The 26,968-nt window shown below is 35.2% G+C and overlaps 1 protein-coding gene across 2 annotated transcripts in view; it reads right to left on the bottom strand.

The window, feature by feature from the left end:
• The window catches only part of LOC121424693 (disintegrin and metalloproteinase domain-containing protein 12-like), a 109,450-nt gene that overhangs the window by 20,200 nt on the left and 62,282 nt on the right, over positions 1 to 26,968 (bottom strand). For both annotated transcript variants that reach the window (XM_041620438.1, XM_041620439.1), the window contains exons 7-18: positions 21,371 to 21,507; positions 12,217 to 12,288; positions 11,652 to 11,821; positions 9,844 to 9,928; positions 9,206 to 9,348; positions 7,784 to 7,955; positions 6,940 to 7,110; positions 4,320 to 4,437; positions 3,703 to 3,805; positions 2,954 to 3,152; positions 2,313 to 2,390; positions 1,739 to 1,856 (exon numbers count right to left, since the gene is read on the bottom strand). In XM_041620438.1, coding sequence (XP_041476372.1) covers positions 1,739 to 1,856; positions 2,313 to 2,390; positions 2,954 to 3,152; positions 3,703 to 3,805; positions 4,320 to 4,437; positions 6,940 to 7,110; positions 7,784 to 7,955; positions 9,206 to 9,348; positions 9,844 to 9,928; positions 11,652 to 11,821; positions 12,217 to 12,288; positions 21,371 to 21,507 — 1,566 coding nt within the window. The remainder of the gene's footprint in view (positions 1 to 1,738; positions 1,857 to 2,312; positions 2,391 to 2,953; positions 3,153 to 3,702; positions 3,806 to 4,319; positions 4,438 to 6,939; positions 7,111 to 7,783; positions 7,956 to 9,205; positions 9,349 to 9,843; positions 9,929 to 11,651; positions 11,822 to 12,216; positions 12,289 to 21,370; positions 21,508 to 26,968) is intronic.

Genomic DNA, 26,968 nt, shown 5'->3' on the forward strand with positions numbered 1-26,968 from the left:
GATTAAAAACCGAACTTGACTTTTCAATTTCATGTTTTGTAAGTAATATTTTTTCCCCTAAACAACGAAAACATGTTTTGAACATCAACGAGGTATTCACAGTTATCATTTAGCTTAAGAGAGAAAGTGCTAATAATGACTTTAACACAAATTATAAATTACACTCCCATTTGTTATTGATTACACTCCCATTTGTTATATAAAAAAATTTACCATTTGGTTTCTGCTTTTCCTAGTACATGTATACAATTACCCTAGATTTTAATTTCTGTACCAAAAGCAAAACATTAAGATTTTGTCTTGTACATGTTTATGTATGTCAAAAATGTTCCCTAATTAATGTTCTATCAAATCATATCTTGAAAAATAAAAGAACTTACTCAATAACCAAAGTATTGGAACCTTTCCTAAGACTCTCCATTCAAAAATTCAATGAATGAGAACTTAAAACATCTAACAAAAGCTACAAAAGCTAAGATTTTAATTCATTCAAGCCTAGGTAGCAAAGCAAGCGAAGCTAGCATGCATTATTAGCTATCAGCTTAAAATCGATCTTGTCACAGGGCCAATATATTTGAAAAGCTTTTGGGTTTCATTAAAACGAACCTTCCCTTAATGATATAGAATTAATTTCCCTCTTTTTCCATTAATCAATATTTGAATCAAATACCCTTTTAAGACAAATAATCAATTTTGCATCAAAGCCAAAAGTACAAGCGTATCTCTCAATATTATAATCCAATTAAGAAATTATGATGAAATTTATTTTGAAATGTGATTAGATTATTACATACAATGTTAGTGTTCATAATATCCAAACCATGATTAAATGACTACAATATGTACATGTATAAGTGTAATAATATATCTATGTATAATTTGAACAACATCAAAGTGTACATTCTATTTTCAAAGTAAGTGTATGTATCTTATAAAGAAAACAGGTATAATTCTTCCTTTTATAATACATGTACAACAAACTCATGCATACATGAATTAGTCATATCTAACCATAGTGTAAACATATGATTCAAATTCCATTAAACTAATAGTACTATGAAGTGTATCTGTGAAATTAAATGATCCAATTAAACACACTAATATACATGTACTTCCAAAAATATGATAAAACTAAAAATGACAATTTAACTATCATCCTCAGTAAAACCAAGACAAAAAGGTAAAATAATGATGTAAATTAATGAATACACAATACAAAATAATCACAAACATGATGATAATGAAAAGCAAAAATAAATTGAGTTGTACTCAAATATAAAATAAATTAATCCTTCTTTCAAATGCCTAGCCTTTCGTAGTTTCAACTACGTTTTAATGCTAGGCCATTCTAGAATTACAGGACCTGACTAGAAATCATCCAAGAGAATGCTCAGGCAAAAGCTTTTGGGGTGATGCAGGAAGGAACATCACAACTTGGACATATTGGGAAGGAAGTATTTCAAACAGATGAAGGGCAGCAAGAGATATAATGCACAAATGCCTAATGAAAAAGCCTACTAAATCCTCAAACACAGTTCCACAGGGAACCATGCTGGGTCCAATGCTTTTCTACAAAACTTACGGTTCCACAGGGATCTGAAGTAGGTCCACTACTGTTCTTCTAAACGAGGGACCTTACTGTATATGGAAGAAGGTCCCAGCAAACACTACAGACCTTGTGGTGGGAAGTGGATATAATGTGTTGCGAACGAGCAAAGAAAGGGGGGCGTGTTCTTACCTGGTTGGTCAGTGGCTCTGGCAGGTCCGCTATCAATACTGCCCCCATAGCCAGGTGTGTTACAGAGAGGTGGATTCCACTGAGGGTCACAATGACAGTGGTTCTTGCTGTTGCATACCTGCAATAATGATAGAAAAATAATCCATTAATAGTCATCCTGTAATCAGAACTATATCCAAATTTAATTAACATAAAATTAAATGATTCTTACTGGCACAAGGAACACAGCCTTGAAGTTTCGCGTGTATAATTGTACCCATACCTGAGCAAAATGGGGTGTCCCAATGGGGTCATAACTGTGCATTAACTGGTCATAAGATGGTGATATAAATCAAAATCCCTGTTATTTGCAAAATTGCCTTCACATCAGAACCATGATTAGTCATAATAATGAAGTCATAACTGGTCATCACAGGTCATGTGTAAATGTGTTATGGAAAATATAATATCTACCGAGTACTAGGCAAAACTAATGCCTGGTGGTGCAGTGTATGCTTTCGACCAATCATTTGATAAGGATTCCTCTGAATATCGTGTAAGACTAGACTAGTGACCAGTCACTTTCACTGCTTACCCCATGACCATTACAGCCCTGTGGACACGCCCTGATATTCAACGATGACAAATTCTGACATCTGAAATCACTGCATACCTGCACAAAAAAAAGAATCATACAACATTCAATTTAAAATCAGAGAAACAATAGTGTCAAATTAATTACCGGTACTGCATCAAAAGATGAGTAGACAATGTTTGCAAAACTTTCAGATACTGGATCTCCATGTACATGTACATTAGCAAAACATGGTTTCCGGCACAGTGGCACTGGATCTTAGAGCTAAGACATAGAGTTGTGGGGTCAAGCAATTGTTTCCTCAATGACTTCGTGTTAAAAAAATCTAGTAAATTTTATTTGTATAGAGAATGTTTGAGTGGAATAAAACTTGTTTTGCTACTTGGTAACATAATCATTACAGTATGAATACATTGATTTGTGAGTTTGTATCAATCAAGTGGGCCTATATTACAAGACTACTCTGCTTAGAATGTTGAATTATGGGTTGGAAACCTGACCAGATTGGAATAGTTGAGGACTTCAGGCAGTGCAATACTGTGGGTTAGTATTTGCTTTAAATGGAGCGAGGGATAAAAATACATCACAATGCTTATAGGTTTAATTCTTCACTTTAGAAATCTAATTTCTGAGGTACTCACAAATCCTGGTGCGCAAAGCGATCCCGTGGCGACATAACCCGGATCCGGTACATCCTGACCGAGGTCGATGGATGCTGACTTGCAGGTTTGCTGGTTGTTGTATTGATCCCAGATGTAACCCTGACTGGCCTTGGCTAGAGAACTCAGGACAGGGTAGGATTCCCCTCCACTGCACATTAGCTTGCCGCACTTTACATTACTAAGAGATTAAACAAGATGAATAATACTGATAATAATAACATGAGAATAATAATGATATCGATAATATTAATATTCATTATCATAATAATATCTAAGAAGGCATAAGATTACAGTTTGCATTGTCATAGAGTTTTTGGTTCAGAATAATGTAAAGATAATGATTAGGGTTTATTTAGTTGTGGAGGTTAGGTTTTATGTTTCGCTAAATGTGCAGATTTTCCATCGGAGCAATGGTCGCCGGAGCAAATGTCATGGAACCTTAAGGAATGGATCCTGCCTGGTATCCATGCACCTCACCTGGGTTGAGGGCAGCACAATGTGGGTACTTTTTGTGTTTACAATCTTCAGTATGCTTGGTTTTTTTTTCTAGTTTTCAGGTTAGATTATTCCGATTTCACAAAGTTAGATTTATACAAATTTGAATGCCATAAATTAAGATCCATAATTATATCGTGAAAATCAACATTGATATTTGAGGATTTCACACAAAACCATTGTTTGCTGGAACTACATTGGTTTAGTGCCAAGTTTGGCATACAGATATTCACCTTCTTTCACAAGGCAGGAATGATGGACTAGTACCTCCACAGTTACCAAATGAGCTACCTTGGGTGTTAAAATCAAAACAGTCTTCATGCGCTACCCTGGCTCCTGAAGAAAGAAAAAACAGAAACAAAAGTGTAAATATACAAAAGAAAATGGGTCAAATGTCATGAAAATTTAGTTTAGGAGGTAAACCTAGAAAATTATCCAATGTTTGATTGTACTACAAGATTGATGAGAATCACTATTTCTCCTCAAACAATAGTCTGGAATCATGACAGAAATAGTTATGTCACATTCACCTGAGAAAAGTGTTGTTCTTCAGACATTAAAAAAAAAAAGCAACACCAAACTTCAAACTTCTTCCATTTTTAATTTCCTTCTCTTCTTTCTCTCTCTGTCCCTCTTTTTCTAAAGCCTTTGCTTCAAGCATGATTGGATCTGCTTCTGGGATATGCTACTTTTGATTGCACTCAAAACGAAGAACTAAAGTTTTCACATTTCACATATGACTTTGCTTATAATATGCCAACCTTTATTAATGCCTTAAATGTATCATCATATCTTTAATGCCCTAATGCTTTCCTGCCCCTCTCTTTAATAATCCTTGCAATGCACTTACCATCTCCCCATATCTTTTTGCACTGGTCATCAAAGGTCAAGCATTGACCGTCATAACAGGTGGCATACTCCATATTGGCACAAGACTCACCGTTCTGTCTGTATACATTAGCTGGACACTATAATCAGAAGGAAACAATTGATTAATCATCACATCAGGGGAGTGTTTCATGAAACGACTTGTCGGACGTTTTATCCGACAAGTCCTGTTTTATCCGACAGTTACCATAGTAACAGTGCTTCTCAGCCAATAAGAATCAAGGAAAGATGTCAGATCTGACAACTTGTCGGACAAAAATGTTGATGAAACACCCCCAGGTATTTACCTTGTCCTTTGTAAAAGCAGGACTCCTTGGCCCGTATTCTGAAGTCGGGTTTAACTTAAACTCAGGTTTAAAGTTGTGGTTTAAGTATGGGAAGCAAAAAGTATCAAATTTTTTATTAAGTTGTATGTTTCTTATGTTTACTGTGCTCTTTCCTGATTCATCGATGGTGAAGACAATCATCTATTTATACTTCCTACACAATTATGAATGATTTGAGAGCCAAAAGAGCTGGAAGTATGATATCTCTACCGTTATTGATTATGTAACAATTGGCTGGCCATACTTAAACCACAACTTTAAACCTGAGTTTAAGTTAAACCTAACTTCAGAATACGGGCCCTTGACTTTAACATGAACTTTTTCCTTTTATTGATATTACCTCCTTAACAACAGTCAAGCATGCTTGGGAAGGGCCACCTGTCTATGTAGATCACAAGCTCGGTTCCCTTAAACAATATTCTCCATTGAAAGTGGTGTTTATGCAGGAATCTGTCTATTATTCCATAAACACCAGCATTGCATAAAGTAGGGTGCTATGAATGGTGTTTGTGTTTAACACAACACTTTACTTTAGAATGGAACTATGTGTATTACAAATGTTGCTATTTATCATTATTGTTGATGGAAAAATTAACACCAAGTGATGTGAAATCCAACACCAGCATTGCATGAATTTGGAAGCTTTGAATGGTGTTTGTGTTTAACACAACAACTCACTTTCGACTGGATGTATCAACACTAAGTAGTGTTAAGTCTAACACCAGCTTTGCATTAAGTTAGGCGCCTAGACTGGTGTTTATTTTGAACACACACATACCTGCATTCATCACCATACTTAATCAAATTAACCAATGACACTTCCTTGCATTCAGAATGAACTATAGAATCTTCGGCCAGGCGATGTCACATGACATCACCTGACCGACCCACAAGCATTTCTTTGCACATTTTGTTCGGAGGCGTGACCTCTTCCTTCCTACCATATCCTGTTCGGATCGACACCGCTTCCTCATCACAACCATCAGCACAATGTTATCTTAGTAAACCATACATGGATGGATTTCATGTTTAAGACAATTTCTTGAAAATAATTGATCTCATCTTTCATGTTTACCACATTAAATAATGACATGACACTCTCTCGTCTGCCCGCAGTTTAAATTTATGATCATGTTTATGTCAAATGTTTTGCCAAAACAGGGCAAGATCAATTTCTAAATGAGCTCCTTTGCAGTTAAAATTCTTACTAGAAGATTCTGAGGATACTGTTTTTTTGTTGCTTTTTTAAGCTCACCATTCAAAATTTGTTCAAATGTATTACTATGTGACTATCTCAGGCTCTTCTGTATATTTTTGCAGGGCTTTTGAGGGAATTTGGGGGTGAATTTGCCCTGAGCTCCAATTTTTTTTTTTTTTTCATTTTTATTTGCTGGTTCTTGAGTGTCACCCTTGATTTGAAAACAAAAGTGAGCACTTATGAGAACAAAAGTGAGCACTTATGAGACATCACAAGTAGATGATAACAGGCTAATATGTATACTAAGGGTGAATAAATATGTACTGATTGTTTATCACTCATTCATTTTATTCATTTGAAATGAGACCTGTACAGTATTCTGGGAGGTTATTTTTACAAGTTAATACAGAGATCCTTGTGTACTCCATAATATTTCTACAATTTTTACAAAATTTGGTTTCTAATTCCCTATAATCCCTTTATTAATTTACCTGTACCTCTATTAATCCCCTTAATTCCTTCCAACATACCTCAGCATATAGACCAGTACAGTATTCCGGGAGGTCGCACATATTACTAAGATCTCTGCAGACTTCACCTGCATTCTTAAGTTAATCTCTCATCTCCTGACACCCTACTCTACCACCAATCCTTAATAAATCTACATGTACCCATATTAATCCCCTAAATCCTTTCCAACATACCTCAGCAGAGAGACCAGTACAGTATTCCGGGAGATCGCACATATTACTAAGATCTCTGCAGACTTCACAGGCTTTCTTGAGTTGCTGATCTCTCCTCTCCTAACACCTTACTCTGCCACCAATCCTTAATTAATCTCCACGTACCTCTATTAATCCCCTAAATCCCTTCCAACATACCTCAGCAGATAGACCAGTACAGTATTCCGGGAGGTCGCACATATTACTAAGATCTCTGCAGACTTTGCCAGCTTTCTTGAGTTGCTGATCTCTCCTCTCTTAACACCTTACTCTGCCACCAATCCTTAATTAATCTCCACGTACCTCTATTAATCCCCCAAATCCCTTCCAACATACCTCAGCAGAGAGACCGGTACAGTATTCCGGGAGGTCGCACATATTACTAAGATCTCTGCAGACTTCACCAGCTTTCTTGAGTTGGCAGTCTTCACAGCATCCACCTATAGCACAGGTTGCATTCTCATGTAGACGACAGGTTGCAGCAATGCAGCAATCGTTGTCACATTCCTATAAACACATCCAAACACATTGTAATTCAATTCATTTATCTTGTACATGTCATTAAAATAAAAAGGAAGACACATTCATTAACATAAGGTATACTTATAAAGTATACTCATAATTTTAAGTGGAAATTATATACATATATTTGTAAAAATATTTTGTTTGAATGATGTAATAATGTACACAAATTATATTTGTTGAAGCATAATTTTGGTTGCAGGTTTTGAATAAAGTATTTGCTGGTTCAAATAAATGAATTGCAACCAAAAAAAGTTAAAGTGCAGGTCAAGCCAAGCCCTTCTTCATCAAAAACTTTCAGACATTAATTTCTAAACATATTCAAAATTCTAAAATATTAAGTTATCACAACATGAAATTACATAAAATATGTGAAAATCGTTGATGGGTAATTGTTAAATCCTCATTTTTCAAGAAATAAAAACGTGTAGGAAAGCTCAGAGAAAGCTACATTGCAGTTATAAATGGCAACATTCCTTTGCCTAGAAAGAGTTCTGTACAGGAATTAGGAGATGATTTCCAAAAACAAAAGGTTATTACCACTGTCACAATCCTAAAATATAACGTTCTATGAACTCTCCTCAAATAATTAAATTTTGAGATTTTAACAGCCCACCTATCAATGATTATTTCAAAGGGAACTCTTTTAGCCACTAACCTCTACTGTTCCACAATCACACTCCTCTCCAACCTCAAGGAAGCCGTTGCCACAGATAGGTCCATCAAAGATCTGATCAGGATAGTCAAAGAGACACGCTCCTAGACCTTTCTCAAGGGAAGTCTCCAAGTACTCGTAAGAACAGGATGAGAAGTTGGTAGGTGGAACTGATCTGAGGGTGGATAGACATTGTAAACTTGTATTTGATTTGGTTTGGATTGATCAAGTGAAACATTACATCATGGGTAGGTCCATCAAAGATCAGTTTAGGGTAGTCAAAGAGACAAGATCCTAGACCTTTCTCTTATGAGGACTAGAGGTACTTGTAAGAACAGGATGAGAAGTTTGTAGGTGGAACCGATCTGAGGGTGGATAGACATTGTAAAGTTTTTTTTTTCATTTGATTTAAATTGATCAAGTGAAACATGACATCATGGGCAGGTCCATCAAAGATCAGTAGAAGGTAGTAAAAGAGACACGCTCCTAGACCTATCTCTAACGAGGTATCCATGTTCTCATAGAAGAGGACGAAAGTCTGAGGATTAATTGATTTGAGTTGACTGGTTATTAAGTCAGTCGTGTTTTGACAGAAGGGGTTACAGGATGAGAAGGTTGTAGTTTGAATCGGCCAGTGATTGGACTAAGATTTTAATTACTATGATCGATTTGATTTGCAATAAATTGAGAAAGGTCTCCAGACATGCATATAAAGAGAATGAGAAGTTTGTACTTGGGTTTTTGGTATGTGAATAGAGATTATAATAGGTACCTTTCATCTTTTCAAAGATATGAACATTTGGTTTGATTTTTAATTGATCAGGATTTATTCATTCAAGGATTTACAGGTGTAAGGGGAGTTTCCAGGTCGTGCTGAGAACAGGATGACAAGTTTGTGGTGATGGATGTTCTAATTAGTGTCTTTCAGAGATCTTGCATTTTATTGGAAGTTGATTGAATAATATATCCCAGATGACTGATTGACTTAATTTCCTATGATCTGAATTCATGTGTCAGGGTGCAATCGATTCAATTAAATGTCAGTTGTCAAAAGCTAGCAATGATATAATTCACCAAAAGAATATTTACGTCTGACGAATTTAAGTTCTTCAAAAACAACATACACAACATTTTTAAATAAAAGAATAAGTGAATAGTACTTCCAGTATGAAAAAAGATATGAATGACCTTTGTTTAATCATTTGCAGGGTTATGAGGGAATAAAAGAGCTGAAAGATAAAAAAGCTCATTTAATTTTGGACAGAGGATCTTCATAATAAGGCTAAAAATTAGCTGAAACTGAAGGGGAAAAAACTGAAATCTGCTGAACTCTCGCACCCCTGCATTAGATATTAGTGTATCCACAATACTTCTTGTCCCCTAAATATCACTGACAAAGGCATCTGCCAAACTGGACATACTCACCCACTAGAGGGCTCCATTACACAGCCAACGTTAGACGGGGCATCACACTGGCACCCATCGGTGGTGTCGTGTATGAAGCCAAGGTTATGACCCATCTCATGGGCGACCGTGCTGGCAACAACAGCAGCATTCTTGTCATGGTCCTACAAGAAATGGGAAAGAATAGTTGATAAATGAAATCATTAGAAATATCAAACATTTTATATTTCATGATTTAATCAATCTGATCAATACCTGGTAGGTGTTTCATAAAGCTGTTCGTAAGTTAAGAGCGATTTTAAGAACGACTGGTGATCCTTTCTTGTTGTAAATGGTCGATTCATTGGCGATGGTTTAGAGTGTAAAAATTATCACCAGTTGTTCTTAAAGTCGCTCTTAACTTACGAACAGCTTTATGAAATGGACCCCTGGTCATAAAATGTCAAGAAATACACAAGTAGTAATAGAAAGCAAAGTCAAATGAGAAATTAAAAATAGAGTAAATACAAGAAGATAAAGCGAGAGAGAGAGGGGAAATTAGAGAAGCAAGAGAGAGGAAGAGTGAGAATAGGGAGAGTGAGATATAGTAAAGAAAAAGAGAGAAAGGGAGAGAGCTAGTTAGGTAGAAATCAATTACTGATGTAATCCACAATGCTAACCTGACTGACTCCGCCCGATCTTTCATCTGAACACATTGTCCCGAGCGAGGCCATCCCGACTGTGCTCCCATCGAATGACACACCCCTGTCACGAAAGACACAACCTAGACATTATTAATCATCATAATACCACCAACAATCATAACAAAGATAATTGCCACAATAACAAATCAGTAACTACAATGCATCTAGGGGAAAAGGGTAATTAGCCCTCACCCTCACCCCAACCCCTCCCCCCCCACCATGTCCAAAATAAGCAAAATACAAAATGAATATTTTTCCCTGTAATACTAAACAATATACTTGTAATGAAGCCCCGGATAAATTAAATGGTTCAGAAAATAGTGATATGGATTCTAAGCAAATGATTGGCTGAAACGTATCAAATGACCAGTCCATTATTTAAGCTAGCAGGAAAGTTTGCTAATGACTTGTTACATTTACTTGTCGTTAATTAATTTTTTTAGGAGAGGATGGTTCATCAAATAAAAAGGATTAGTATCTTATAAAACAAATAATACACACGATTTTTCTTGGGCCTATGAAAAATTACACAAAACTGTTATCTTTGAAGCAGCCCAAACGGTCTCGACTATGCCTCAAATGTGTTAGAAATGTTCCTTAGGTACCGTGCACATGTAACTCTTACAAATACCCTCAGTGATGTGCATAATATATAAACTAGATATCAATTGTATTCTATGGCTTTCCAGCAACTCACAAACAATAATAAAAAAAAATTTTCATGGTTGTGGGCAGTCAACAGGAATAGAAGACAACAGCCCATCAATAGCATGTTTCTACAAGTAAACACTGATCTATAGGGGGTTTTGTTTACTATGATATCATTTTAAATTGGAGAATACCAAAAAGAACAGCAATAACTGAAATGTTAATATACAGCGTAATGACCATAAACAGTCATATTTCATCTTTAAAAGCCATTCTCCCTACCCGCTTCCATCTAAATGTATATGGTACAGATAATATCCCCTTTTTAGGAGGGAGTTAAAAATAATAACCAAAAGGTCAATATGCAGTTGCAGTCTGAATACCACATCATAAAAATCCTTTATGGATATTATGAGAGGAGCATTTCACAAAGATTCTTGTCATTACTTGCCACTGTTAAAGCATGACTTAAGCTTTAGTAAATCCCCTAATGCATCTAATGCATTTATCTACAGTCCAAATGATTAATAGATTAGATTAATGTGTATTCCCTAAAACATTTATGATGTGGAGGATATGAAATGAAAATATGTTTTGCAAGATAAATTTTGTGGTTTTACAGGATTTATTTTGATAAAATTCCAGGTCAAAGATATATTGAAAAACATCTCAAGTACATCAAAATTATAAACGAGCAAGAGACTTCTTGCAAAGACAAAGTTTATTCATAGCAGGTGAGTGTTTCATAAAGCTGTTCGTAAGATATGAATGACTTTATGCACGACTGGTGATCCTTTCTCATGCTTTGTGATATCCCTATGTAATTGAATTATGACCTAAGAACATGTTCCAGTCGTGCGTAAAGTCGTTCGTGCGTAAAGTCGTTCGTAACTTTACGAGCGGCTTTATGAAACACCTACTTGGTTATACATATACTCCAATCCATATGTTACGTTTAGTTTTATGTTACGTTCATACACATCATATGCATTTACGTTGATGTTTGAATATATGAATCTGAGAAAAATTATTGTCACATGATGTATCAGCATATAAGACCAGGGAGCTTCTATTTTTACACGAAACAAACTTAGAAAACACTTTTACATTTAGATATTCTTTTGAGTGAATCTTACGTTATAAATTGAGCATTGTCGTTCTTGATGAGACTGAGTAGTTCGTCTTTTCTCCATCTTTGAAATTCACCCATGGTGATTCCGGGGTTTGACTCGACGATAAATTGATCGGTTTGACTCCATGTGACCACGCCCACTAGCGCTACCCTCACGTTCATTGGACGGTAGATCTATGGGGGTGAAGATGAGAAATATTGCTACAATGATCATCATTTATATTCAAGAGATAATAATAAATAACAAAATATTCATTGTGAACATGACTGTAAAAAGTGCTGTAGATTTTCATTTCTACACATATAACTTATTATAGAAAATATAGATATAACACACAAAAATTAGTATAAGCATTATTAAGAGCATTCATGAATCCAGCAATAAAAAAACCTTTTCTCATCCAATTGAATCCATGGCATGTTTGTGCGGTGAAAAACAACCATTAAAATCTTTAAAAGCATTCGATGATCAGATTTATAAACAAAGATACAAAAATGGCTTTAAGATAAATAAAAGACAAATATAGTAAAAGAAAATAAAAATAAAGGTGGATTGAATGGGATCTTACCATGTCCATAACATTAGCAATTTCTTTGCTCCTGGCTTCTACATGTGTAATGTTCCCATTATAGCGTACAAACTGCATAGAAGATACAAGAAAAAGGGAGAAATTATATAATAAAATATAAATGTACTTTGTGCATTCATCCAACATCTTTACACAATTACTCCCTTCAGAAAGTGATCAGAAGTAGGGGGCCCACAGAGGACACATTAAGTAATGATAAAAATGTAATAACAACAATAATAATAAAATAGATATGTTTTTGGTGCACTAAATCACCCTGCAGACTGCCCAAGATGCAATAAAAGAGAAAGAGAGAGATAGGAGGAAGTGTACATATAGAATTATCAATAAAGGAACTAGAGGAGTAATTGTCTATCAAGAGTAATGATGAGGGAATAGACTCCTTCCTGTAGTAAGGATCTACATGTATATTGTATTTTATGTATTTTTTAAGGATATTTTTGATTTCGAGATAATTATATCCTGTTTGCAAGAGAAAACAATTATTTTTCTTATGAATCAATAGTCTTCACACCCCCACTCCCGAAATATGAAATCCTGGCTGTCTTGTATTGATTCAACGAGGATGAGAACATGAGATATTACTTAAAATCCCATGTTGCTCATCTGTGCGTCATAAATATTATTCATCTTTATAACCCAGTCCTCTTCTTACACTGCCCCTTAGCCCTTAACCAAGGAAGATAAGACCAGAGTAGCGACTGCCAAGATGAAACAGAATACTACCTCATCAAAGCGCACCACACTCACTTTGCCATTGGGTGTGTTCATACGGTGAATTGCCACTTGATATAAACCTACTCTGTCTGCCACATCAAAGCGCATCACAATCACTTAGCCACCGGGTGTGTTCATACAGTGAATTGCCACTTGGTCTATCTTATCAAAGCATGTCATATTTAATAAGCCACTAAGTGTGTTCATACAGTGAATTACCACTTGGTCTACACCCACTTTGTCTATCTTATCAGAGAATGTCATATTCAATAAGCCACAAAGTGTGTTCATACAGTCAATTGCCACTTGGTCTAAACCCACTTTGCTTTGCATTCATCTATAACCACTTCATCTACTATGTAGCCAATTTACCAGTTTGTCTAATTTCCAGTACAGCAATAAACATTTTTTCATCATTTCTACATTTAGGTCTAACGTCAAATATTAATCAATATGATTACATATGCAGTTTGTGAACCAAATTTTTTTATGTGACAAAGTGCAAAATACTAATTAGAAGTGGAAATTACTGGTAGGTCACATGGGCAGGAGACGGAATGAAAGTTACACCAAGTGAGGTTTAGACCAAGTGATAATTGGACAAAAAGGTAGTGAGACCAAACTGATAGGGAGACAAAATGGATCAAGCTATGATGGTGCTAGACAATATGAGAATTAGACCAACTGCTAGTAGACCAAGTGGAACCAAACCATTCATGCTGCTAGCAACCACAATTCATGTTTGCATCACTAATGCAGCACGGACCAACCGCAATACAAGCCACCATACCATCATGGTCTCAACATGGGAGATGTCTGCATGCTGCATGGTCATAATTCATTTCCAAACAGAATCACATCTACCAGACGATTAACAATGGCCACATCGAGATCGGTAGTGTGGTTTAAGCATTTCTTTCACCAAGAATCAAAGTAGAATGAATATTGACGCAGATCTAATTCGTCATATAAGCTCAATAACACATTACTAATATACTATTTGTCTAGATACTGATAATCACATCAAATTAACAAAAGCAAATATAAAGACATAGTTTTGTTAATGATAACAAATAATTAGTGTGTTTGTATATATTGCAATTTGTCGCATATGATACTCCTGGTACTCCACAATATTACCCTGGCTTTAGCGTACCTGTCAGTAAGGCACTTTAGCATTTCAAGTAACGAACTCCTGTTGCACATCCAATTCCTTCACATGCAACCAATAATCAAGATATAGGTTTGTGATTAATGCACTCTCTATACTGTATAAGCCAAACCTTCCATTTTTTACTCTACTGCTCTCAAACTTTATAAAAATACAATTTCCTATTGAGGATTCCATTGAATAATAAATAATTTTTCATGAATAAATAATTTTTAATAAGCTTATCCAGCGATGCTTTGTAATATCCAAACTGAGAAAAAAGGGATGTTGACCTACATATGCATGATGCAAGGTTTCCTAATCAATGCATAATACTTGAACTGATGGATATATATTTTCAAGACGATATTAAGTTGGAAGAGGAGATCTCTGAACCTGACCTAGAATTTATCCATCTCCGATCACACACTGTATTTGTAGAGGTTGCCTTCAAGACAAAGACAGACAGCAATTTTCTTGCTATTTCTTCAAGTTTACGATTATGACTATACATGTAACAAACTGTGTTATCAACAGAAATATGCATACTGTAGCAAGCATGTAAAGAGGCAAAAAAGCATAGATCTGCAAATTCTGCATCATATTGAGAAAAAAATGAACACTTTATAGTATGTTTTCAATTGGTAAATATTTTCCTACAAATCTATCTTTTAATAATAATAATAATATAGGGTATTTATATTGCGCACATATCCACCTTGTTAGGTGCTCAAGGCACTCCTATATTACCCAGCTAAGCTAGGCGTTCATAGCGCACACAGCTTTTTAAGGAATTACTTCCTACCGATACCCATATTTACCTCACCTGGGTTGAGTGCAGCATACTGTGGATCAGATTCTTGCTGAAGGAAATTATGCCATGGCTGGGATTCGAAACCACAACCCTCTGTTTCAAAGTCCGAAGACTAATCCACTGGGCCACAACGCTTTTACAGGTTAGGTATTTCATTTCAAGTTTAGTAACTACAATTGTAAATTCAAATTAGAATATCTATTTGAAATGTATTTTGGGTTCCCTGATCTTTTTATTTAATCCATAAACATTCCACTTCTATATTCACTATTCAGCGACGGTCTCTTAAAGTTAACATCAATAAACCAATACACCGGATCAACTCAACACCTCACAGCACAAGACACAGTTGCAATCATAAACTTGCCGACAGTTTCATTGGTAAATAAAAGAAGAGTAGTTTGAATGGTAGCTTGTAAACAACCCTTTTGATATGCAGGACCGCCTTCTGTTGCATCATGGTCCATATGAGACTAGACGAGCCGCAACTGGTAATTGCCATTCCAGGAATAGAGAGAGAGCAATTATAATCATTCTACTCTCCATCACTCTCCTATCATTTCAAAAAGTCATTCACTAAAAATTCAAAGCTGTTTTTTTTTTCATTTTTACTTTTGATAATTTGTATTATTGACTTGACTATTTTTAATTGCATCCCAGGTAGTTTTCCCCTCTCTACTTTTTTCTTCCAATCCCTTTCCATATTTTGTTGTTGCCTAGAATGTACCTTCATAACAATATCCCACGAAAAACAATTCTTGAAATATTTTTAATAACATTTGTTCTTCGTTGAAAGTACCTCCTAAAGACTAGCATACAAATTCGGAACTTGGCAAATCTTGATTACCATACCTCCACCGAAATTGACAACTAAACTAAAATAAGATTCTCTTCTCCATTAAAAACTGCACCCTCGATAATTAATTACCCCCAAGGGGCATCTATTTTCATCTTTACATATACGTGAAGTTCATCTCTAATTCTAATACGAGGTCACAAATCAAGAAGTATGTTTTTAAAGGACTTCTCTTCTTCTTCTCCATCGTGGCAAACTTCGAATAAAAATGTGAATTCCCAAATGATATTCTCTTGTTTCAATAGGTACTTTCAAACCTGCTTGCTCACAAAAATACCAGTAAAATATGAAAATAATTAAAGCCTCCAAATACCTAATTTATAACCGTTTAACTATTTTATAACTATTTACAACTATTCATCTGCCTTGAGCAGATGTTATCATAATCATGCAAGAAGTCAAGCATTTCTCCTATAGGAAATAACATTCTTCTCAGCTTATGATATAAAGTTGTTGTTTTTTTCTTTCTGCTTTTATCACACTATTCTTGAGGAAATTGCTATAAAAGTTCTGTTCTGTTCCTAAAAAGTACCTCTATTTGCAGGGCTATCACAGGTACCTTGCTTTCACTATGGCAAACTAACGGGTATTTCTTGTGATTGGGTAGGTACAAAAGCAGTTTGAAATCTCATTTCAGAGATGTCATCACTTTCACTTTACGATGATAAATGCTAGCTTGTACTTGTACATGTACGTCATATAAGGATATGAATATGGTTTCAATTATCATTTAACCTTCACTCTCTGGTGATAAATGCTTACTATAATATGTGCATATATTACCCTTTTTACACAGGCTAAAATTTCCTTAACCCCGTACTATAGGTGGGGCTAAATTGCCATTTAGCCCCACCTTTAGTACGGGGTTAAGCTTAGCCCACTTTCTTTTTACACAGCATTTTTGCAAAGTGGGCTAACCCCACCTATAGTACGGGATTATTTGGCCCTGCAAAAAAGCTGGGTTATCCCAGTAATTGCGGTGCTAAGAGCGATAGTACGGGGTTAAGATCGCTAGTGTAAAACGAAAGTGGGCTAAGCTTAACCCCGTACTATAGGTGGGGCTAAATGGCAATTTAGCCCCACCTAAAGTACGGGGTTAAGGAAATTTTAGCGTGTGTATAAAGTGTACGAGTGAAGTACTTGTACTATGAATGATCGACAAAAACCACTAGTTCGGGGTTAGCGAGTTTCGTGTGTGAAAAGCAAGCATTCCTTAACCGGGGTTAGCAATAACAATTTGGCATGTGTGAAAAGGAAAAAAAATAGTACGGGGTTACGGATAGTACGGGTTATCGATAGTCCGGGGTTAAGAAAATCCTGTGTAAAGAGGGTATATGATGAATGCTTATTCCCCTCCCCCCCCAAAAAAAAAAGGGTTTATGATCTCTATTCACAGGATAAATGCATGGCAAATTTTATCAAATTGTATAGCAATATTCAGAAATTTCACAAACTTAATAACCAGTGCTTGACTTTAGATGCCTGCCAATCATTGCAGCCATATTAAATGTCTGTATGCACTATGTAATTCTTTCTCATATTGTAAAAACTGTACTTCTATTTATTTGAAAAATCAAGATCTTTTCATCTTTCATTTTATGGTTACACATTCTTAAAAGAAATGTAATGTATAAATCCATCAAAATAAAAAAGTGTTTTTTAAATAATGGCCTTTTTAAATCACGATGTAAAGCACTTATATCAATGCAACTTATCATATCATCATTATTAAATGCTATGTTTGAATATGTGACAGAATAGTTAGGGACAGTGATTTTCCGCGATCGCGGAAAACGGACGGAATTCACGGAAAATGCTTTTTGAAACGGAAAGTGGCATTTCAAACGGAAAATCACGGAAAACGCATTTTCCCTCAAAATACACAGAATAGCAACAGAAATTACTCCAAAATCACAACAAAATGAGAATATTAAATGGCCACAAAACCCCAGAAAACACGATCTCACTTCGCTACAATCATGACAATTCACAAATCATGACTGCACCCGACATCAGCACACTCGATTGTACAGTACCCCACGCCCGTACCCGGCCTGCCGGCCGGGTTGGGCTTCACTGCACTGTACCAAAGATCGTTCCAACTATGAACGGTCGTGTGTTGCTGCCCTCTACGTTTGAAGATGTAACAGCACGATATCGTGGTCTTAAAATCCAAGATGGCGGATCGGCAAAAGCCGTTGACTGATGATAACGATGTCAAAAAAACCCCAAATTATCGATGAAAAATCATTTCACCGTGAAATAATGCTAATGATGTGAGAGGTGAGGATGTATGCATGCTAAATGTCTTTGTAAAAATATTATTTACACCCGCATATATCCGATTAGAACGGATTCTATTGTGTTGTTGGTACAGTAGCAGATACAAATTTTGGCCAGTGCGAGTGTATGCGCTTTGATTTTGCTATTCAATGTGTAAACGGAATTGTCACTTTTCCGTGTGTACAACGTCTATGGGGAAACGGAATTTCCGTTTTCTGACGTGCTGAAACGGAATTTGTGATTTTCTGAAACGGAAAAGGCCATTTTTTGAAACGGAAAATCACTGTCCCTAAATAGTGACTTAAACTGATTACTATGTTTATTCAACCATGAAATGAATTTAATTGTTTATAGTAAGAGTCCCATGTCAAACCATTTCAAATATTTCATTACTTCCATTAAAAAATAAATATGCATATAAGATAACATTATGTAGAATATGCAAACTTAGTAATACAACTCCAGAAAAAAAGCATCTCTTACAAAGTATTGAATAACTGTTAAGTATAGCATGTTTGCAGGTCCAACCTGAAGCACTCAACACTATCTCGAGTGCGTTAGTACAGGAGTTCAACGTCGCTTACTATTCATGTCACGAATACTTGGAGGGCTTCTAGCCGGTGCTAATGCATTGCCCAGCTGACGGGGTCCGGTGCGGCGGGTTTAGTCTATCTACCCTAGTGCTATACATTACATGCACGTTATCTACATGTGTGTCTTGTGTTAGAGTGATGATGAGAGGTATGCAGACGGTGCACTAATGAACTAATGTTTCCTATGGTAGCTTTAAGGGATGAATTAATGCAAAATCTGAACTTACAAGTCACAGATTACCATCAATAATCATATTACTAATGAAAATGATGAGGATAATGGTGATGGTGGTAGTGGTGGTGGTGATGATGATGAGGGTGTTCATTGATAACATCAATAAATAAAGTGAATTAATTATATATGCATATACATTGGGTTTTTTTTTTTAAAAGGAATACACATTACTAAAAATGCTAGGTTCATAGTAGAAGAATTTTATAGCCATTTTCTCTTATGTTTGTTATAATAAAGGAATGTTAATATTTTGGTAGGATTTGGCACCAATGATACAGTAGTAGGGTTTCCAATCTGTGATTCTTGGGGAAAAGATTCATCGCTTGAACACTGTCAAAGCTGTGTATCACCGTGCCATCCTGTACCTGTCTATATTTTACATGTTTCAAAACCTTGATTCAGGGGGGGGATTCATCGCTTGAACACGGTCAAAGCTAATGCACCAGTATCCCATCTTAAGCTTGTCTACCTTTCAAAAGAGGTAATGTACCAAATCATTATCTTAAAGGTCAAAAGACCCAACATACTATAAACCCAGTTCAGAGCATTCTTTCTTAAATATGTCCAACCAGTTGCATGCTTTATATTCTCAAATATAGAACGTGGCAAAATCGGATTTACACAACAATATTCCAGTGAATTATATTGCTGTCTGCACACCTAAACAAATCATGTGTAATGTAATGAAAGTTCACCATTTCAATGATTTCCATCAAAATACATATTTATTAAGCACACTAAATTTATCTCCATGTCCTAAACAGTATTCAGTATTGTCTTTGCCAAGAATACAGTTTTCAAAGTGCCATTCTTTATAATGTTATCTGTTTGTTTCTCATACATTTTAACTAATACAAAAACTGTGTAAAATTCTATTCTAGTGAGAGTTGTCCCAGTTAATCATTGATTGAAAGTATCAAATGATTTTAAAAACAATACAGCTGCAGGGGGCAAATGTTCATATGAAATCCAATCGAATCAATCAATACCATCTCCGTACGAACACCGTCTGACATTTCATAACATGAATTTTCATGGTTTTAACATAGCAGTAAATAGGGGAAAATGTAAAACAAGATTAAAATTTATTCTGTAAAGAGACTCTCAGAATACTTCTCAGAGACTCTCAGAATACTTCTCAGAAGACTCTCAGAATGTTTCGGTTGCAAGGGCAGATATGAGTTTTTTAAACGTTTATCATGGTTACACTTACATGGAATCCTGTTTATGTTTTATTCAAGGTAAATTTGCAAAGCTGCATTGTGTATGCTGTGTTGGTCTGTGAAGAGAGGTTATATTGGGGTGCACACTTTCTCAAAAGAATATAGTGTCTGCATCTATGCTTCACCTAAACTGTCTTCTTGGAGGAACGATAATGAACACATTAATAATGATGTAATTTATATGGAGATGCATGTACATATGTAACCTATATTGTCTTTTTGGAGAATTACTAATAGTAAAATAACATTTTGCTTGTAATTATTAAAAGTTTAAGGAATGAGTAATTAAAACCAGTGCTAAAATGAAAATGAGAAAGGACACAATTTTTTTAATCTTTAGCATGTGACAAAATCCGGTATTGGTTTGAACATGGAGAGAAATAAACATGAACACACTGCTACCCTGAAGCACATGAAATATAAATCATGTGTCGATAAGTCATGGTTGGTTAAATATCATAATTGAATCACGTGTGCACGGAAAAACAAGTCGCTGTTTTAAAAACAGAAAAATCAAAACATATTTAGCATACAGGCTTTTGAAACTCATTGAATCATGCTCCCATGTAAACTTTTTCAAGTGATAAGATTTAAAATTCTTTCAAAAATCTTGTGATGATTCAGAAATATCACTACTTCCAATCTGCTTTGAGGGAAAGGTTAACAAATTAAATGAAAATAACATAACTTTCATAAATTAAGATGGGACTGGATTTTTTTTTTACTCCACTCCCTCTTAACAAAACACTGAATAAATTTAAGTACTAGCTATTTCGCCATTATGAGTCACATTCTTTAAAGAAAGAAACAATGAATATGCTCTAGAGCATTTGCAGTTTTTGTTAATGAAGATTTTATTTGTATACAATTTGAATTCAGCTCATGCCCAGGGTCAATCTTTAAATTAGTAACACAATTATTTTTATGCAAACAGCATGCATAGAAAAGTAAGTATAGCTTTACTCATACATGTACATTTGTAGGCCTTGCCATAATTTGTTTACACTTAATTATTCTTCCAATTTCACACACACTACATTCTTGAAATCACTTACTTTAAATGCAAAAGGCATATTCCTGAAATGAGTTTTTCTTATACTCTTGAAATGACATTATTCCTCAAATCATTTTCCTTTCCAATTCCATCAAGAGAAAGTAATCCAAATTCTGAATGGAATGTGATCGATAAGCATCTTTAAAGCAAACCCATTCAAAAGGAACATTTTTCCCCTCGTTTGTGAATTTGCAGACTCCATACGTACCTCTTGATAGTCGTTAACAATGACTAGCTCGATAAATTTGGTTTCGGAATGGATGTCTCTCCGGGTTCGATGCCCGAAGGTTGGCTCCGACGCTTCTTGCTTGTATTGCTCTTCATGAGATGAATCCATGTCGTACACTGCAGGAAAAAATGGTAAATGAAATCAATTACAAACAAAATGTTAGGCTAAAATGAAAAGCAACGTTTTTATTCCCTCCCATTTACACATAAATAAGGACACATACAAAAACTTTGGTATAAGTTAATTCATTAGAGCCTCTGTAAAGCTATGATAAAGGATCAAGAATATGAATAATACTTAAGTAATATTCCAGTCTTACAAAAAGGCAGTGGCCCCAGATTTTTGTTCCTTTCCAACCGTCGAGTTTTTATGAAAATATAAGATGAGAATCAAATTGTGTCTCGTACCCTCAATTCGTAATCTTATTTTTTTTTAAATAACCATTTGAGAACATACCTCTCACACTTTGGGATTGGATATTGAAAAGATACATCAAATGATATTTCCTGAATTTTTCATTCCATACAATACATGAGAAGTGGTTTTACATTAAAAAAGATAAAAAACCCGATATTTATTTTAACCATGCACACAATCAAAATAAATATTCATGGAAAATTGCAAGAAAATTTAGCAAATTAAATGCAATTTGATGTTACATTCCACATCATAACTGTTTTAGGGCATCCACATTCATATAATCTATTAATGAATTTGAATAGTGACATTCACTTTTAGTAGGATTTACCAATACTAAAAATAGGCTATTGGGGGCAAGGGGGAGCACATGAGGATTAAACAACTTCATGTTAGAGATGGTAGACAATGAATGAAATAAATTATGCCCTTCAAATTATTACATTGACAATTTGACAATTCATGTAATGAGCAGCTGTGCTCAGCAATATTGGATGATCAATAACAATCAAGCATTAATTGCTAAAACACATTCAGATAATCAAATGAATTATGATTTCCTCTAAACATAATTTAGACCATGCGGTGACATGGTAAAGTTTTTAATATTTACGTTCTGCCTCAAACTTTGGATACCTTTTTTCGGCTGAATTCAATTCTTTTTACAATTTTTTGTCATTTATCCTGTAATGATTATTAAGTTCAATAAGAAGATTTCCAAAATATCAATGACAATCAAACAATTATGGCATAGAACTCAAAGCGAGCTCTATGTCCTTGTTCCCTTTAAAGTCCATTGTGTTTGTATTTGTTTCACATTCATTTTTGGTTTACTTAGAACTCTCAACAAAAACTCAGAAGGGTGAGTTTACAAGTGCAAAGATAATATCCATATTCCATTGTTATTTATACTTCACATTCATTTCCATTGCAGTGAGGTTAAAAAGAACGATACAAATATCTTTGTCCTTCATGGCCATATACAGAATTTTTTCCAGGAAGGGGGCATGATGCATACAATTTTCAAAGAGATTCAAAAGAGAGATGGCAAAGTGACCGAGCTTGTCATGGGTGCGCTTTTGCATTTCTGAAGTGAAATTGAAGGATTTCTTGCACACATTTGGAGAATTTTGTAGAAATTTTCAGTAAAAAAACTGACAGTCTCCAAAAATTCTGGAAGGGGCAATTGCCCCCACCCCTTGCTAAGTTTGGCTACAATGTCTATTTTAATATTCCATAATGTAAATTGTTTCAGATTTTAATTGGTTTTTATCTAGAACTCTCAAGAAGTCTGAAGAGTAACAACGTGAGTTTTCAAAAAAAAAAAAAGAAACAATAGGATGAAGATTATCAAATAAAAAAAAATGATTTAGGAAAGAGGTACATTTCAGAATTTCTAAAACAAAATACATCACTGATTTCATAAGAGAATGACTTTATATTTTTCAATGATTAGCTAAAACTTCATTTTGTAACAATTTTAAATTAATCTAAGAACCAAATCAGAACATACATTTCTTCTTTGAAATAATGAAACCAATATGAAAAATTTCAAAAATGAAAACAATAAGTTATAAGGTATTACTTGTTTCAGTTTCTATCAGGCATATTTTATTGCTGTACATGAACAATGTAGCAACCAAGAAATTATGGTTTTCATGTTGCTCCTACTGCAACAATGCTTTTTAACCGTAAATCTTTACTATAAATGCAATCTGCATTAAATACAACAAAACACCCCAAGGAAATGATTTATGGTGCATAATTGCTTCATCTCCATCCAGCAGCAATATTTTTAGAAATTTTAAAATGCGGAATCACCAGCTGAGCTTACTTCCATGCAATGAATTGATGCTTTGGGCATTCTGGTGGTAAATTACATCATACAAGGATTTTGAACAATATGAAAAAAGGTGCTGCTTTATAAAAGCCTTCCACAAATCAATGTAGAAGTTGTCATGAACAATTTCCCCCTTATTTCTAATTCAAAATTCACCATTTAAAAAATATTCCACCACATTTTCAAATCTATATTCACCATTCTCTTGTGCACTACAATGTAGTCTCTCTATAAACGATTTTATTGTTCTAGAATTTGGTCTGATTTTATTTTCAATATTTCTATTCCTTTGCCTGGCTCCATTATGATCAATTTCCTTGTTTCACGAAAGCGCTACCTTTCATTTTATATTATCTTTACTACAGATACATGCAATTCAATTTCATCTAACCAGTAGAGGTGTTTGAAAAGGGTCGTTTTCAGGTCAAGATCGTTAAATGTCATCAGCAAATCATTGAGTCAATCTCCTGAGATTCTGAAATAGGCACTGTACAAAGAGGAGTTGTCATCTACTCAGAGTAAGGGCATTTTAATACATCGAAAGAATCACTGTTATTTCAGTACCAAACATCCCAAAAGGCAACGCAATCATGTCAGAATTTCCGATCTTAAATTCCGCAACACTTTCCATGATCTTAAACCAGTTGGCTCTCGGCCTCGGTAAAAAACAAGGCTTTATGTAAGCATCGGTTATTATGTCGCCCTCAACCATCTCGGAAGCTCTAACCTAATTTTTCTGAAGTTGCTTTCCCTTCAGGCAAGCTTCCAGAACGGCGGATGTACCTTTGGGGAAATACACGTCTACGGTTTCATACAATCTTGGAATAATCTAGTCAAATTCTGTTTTGATTTCGCAGCATCTTCGAAAGCCACCTGATTACTCTCTCTGCAGAATCCCTTCCCCCCTTTTTAGAGGACCCGGAGGCGAGAGACATCTCAGGGATCATGTTAAGTTGGAATTTTGAAGGAAAAGTCGCAAGTAAACCAGATAAAAGTCGATTGCACAATCACTCCATCAACCATCCATAGGATGGAGAGGAAATAGAGACAGATGACATAATCGAGATGTTGTTCCAATCTTGTGATTCTAACATCTTACAAGGCCTTTGTGTATCCTCTTCATTGAATTGCATGTGTGTTTGGGTGTGGAAGGGTTGTTGTATCAATTCATTTTTCTTTATCATTCAGACGATGCTTCATTTCATATAAAAGTATGAATAAACTCTTCCCAAATACATGTATATGGGTTTAGGAAAAAGATATCATACCATATCACAAAGCAAGTGTGATACAAAAACCTCCAAAAATTTTCAGCAAAAAAACTCCTCAAACGTAATATCGAACACTTCCTTTTGTCACACAAACACATTTTGACAGTTACAATAACAAAACCTGTAAAATATATCTTTCTTACTCGGCATATTCTTCAAATTTTTCAATTCTTCATAGTTTACAATTATTTATAATTAACATACAATTCAGTGCATAACCTGCATTATATTATTACTTAATACTACTGTGCCATCTACATCCAGTTTGCTGAAAAACAAATACTGCAATTTTTAAACTGTAAAAAGCGCTAAGATCCTTTCTCTTTTTTTTGGATAATATATCCTACTTCAGTCTGAATTCCATAATGATATAAATTGACATTCTTAAAAAAAAACATGATTTTAACCTCATCAAAATTAATTCGAGATGAACATATGGAACATAAATCAATGCTAGAAAGCTTGCCCCAGGCTTTTTCACGATCAGTACCTGCAAATTGCTCTGCCATTTTACCGATCTGAAGGAAAAGAGGGGAACCAGTGATTAATTCTTTTCCGATGAATGAATGCATCCTTCCCCTTTCCCTCAACTTCCCTCTTAACATCCAAACCAGATCATCCAGGCACCATGGATTATTATCATCACTAGCATAGATGCCCTTCAGAGACGACAGGACGATGAAGATAACATGACACATTAATGGACAGTCATGTCAGATCCGTTCCCCCGAAGCCTGCCCTCCGGAGTCCATATTAAGGTTCTGATTTTTCTTGATAATCTTTTGAAAGTAATACCACGAGCTTTTTCATAATTTGCATACAATTTGAAATGTATGCCCAGCCTTCTCTGCTCTGTAAGAACTGTGGTGTGAAACACACCAGTTAGTGTCAGAGGACCTCACCCTCAGATGTTGACAATACACCTAACAATTTAACACCATACAGTGTCACTATGAAAACGTCACCCGGAGGTGTTCACAATACACCATACAATTTAACACCAAACCAGAATCAATATGAGAGGACCTCACCCTAAGGTGTTTACAATATGGATACAATTTAACACCAAACAGTGTCAATATGAGAGAACCTCACCCTGAGGTGTTAATAATACACCAAGGAGCTTAATATCAAACAATGTCAATATGAGAGCAGCTCATCCTGAGTTGTTAACAATATGCCATACAATTTAACATCATCCAGTGTCAATATGAGAGAACCTCACCCTAAAGGTGTTAATAATACACTATGGAGTTTAATACCAAACAATGTCAATATGACAGGACTTCACTGAGGTGTAAATAATACACCATGGAGTTTAACGTCAAACAGTGTCGATATGGAAGGAGCTCACCGAGGGGTTACCAGTACACCATGGAGTTTAACATCAAGCACTGTTTATATTTAAGCTCATCCTGGGGGGTTAACAATACATGTGCACCATGATGTTTAACACCAAAAAGTTTATTAGAAAAAAAGTAGAACCAATTGATGTAAAATAACTTCCATTAATCTAATACTAGTGTAAAATACTTTGTTTATTCCTCTTGTAATACAGACTGGTGTAGTGTTAGTTAAAATCACTGTATTCGTAGTTTACCCATTCCATAATCATAAATAATTTCTGATTCATGCTCATGCATCTTTAACTGAATAAAAATCATAATTTGTTTTGAGTCCGAAACGTTGCGCGACAGTCGTAATTAGGGTCTGAGTTAATCCAACATTTCCCAGGATCAACTTGAGGAATGGGATTCAGACTCAAGTGACTTATCTTGACGTAGCAGGAGTATTATGAATGACAAGAGAAAAGATTTGAACTGACGGCTCCCTGCCTCCATGCTGGATATAGGAAATTATTAGACATCATTTGGAAAATCCGTTCCTAAATCCAGTATGCCTGCGCAGCCACGTCTTGGAGCACTTACAATTGTTATATCCGTCGCTCGCTCGACAAAATTTTAAAAGCTTTCGAGAGATGATCATTGTCTTACTGCTTTGTTTATGGTCTTTGTTTGAAAGTGGGGCAGACAGTTTTATCTCGTAATC

This window comes from Lytechinus variegatus, chromosome 12, assembly GCF_018143015.1.
Source record: "Lytechinus variegatus isolate NC3 chromosome 12, Lvar_3.0, whole genome shotgun sequence".
NCBI classification, from domain to species: Eukaryota; Metazoa; Echinodermata; class Echinoidea; order Temnopleuroida; family Toxopneustidae; genus Lytechinus; species Lytechinus variegatus.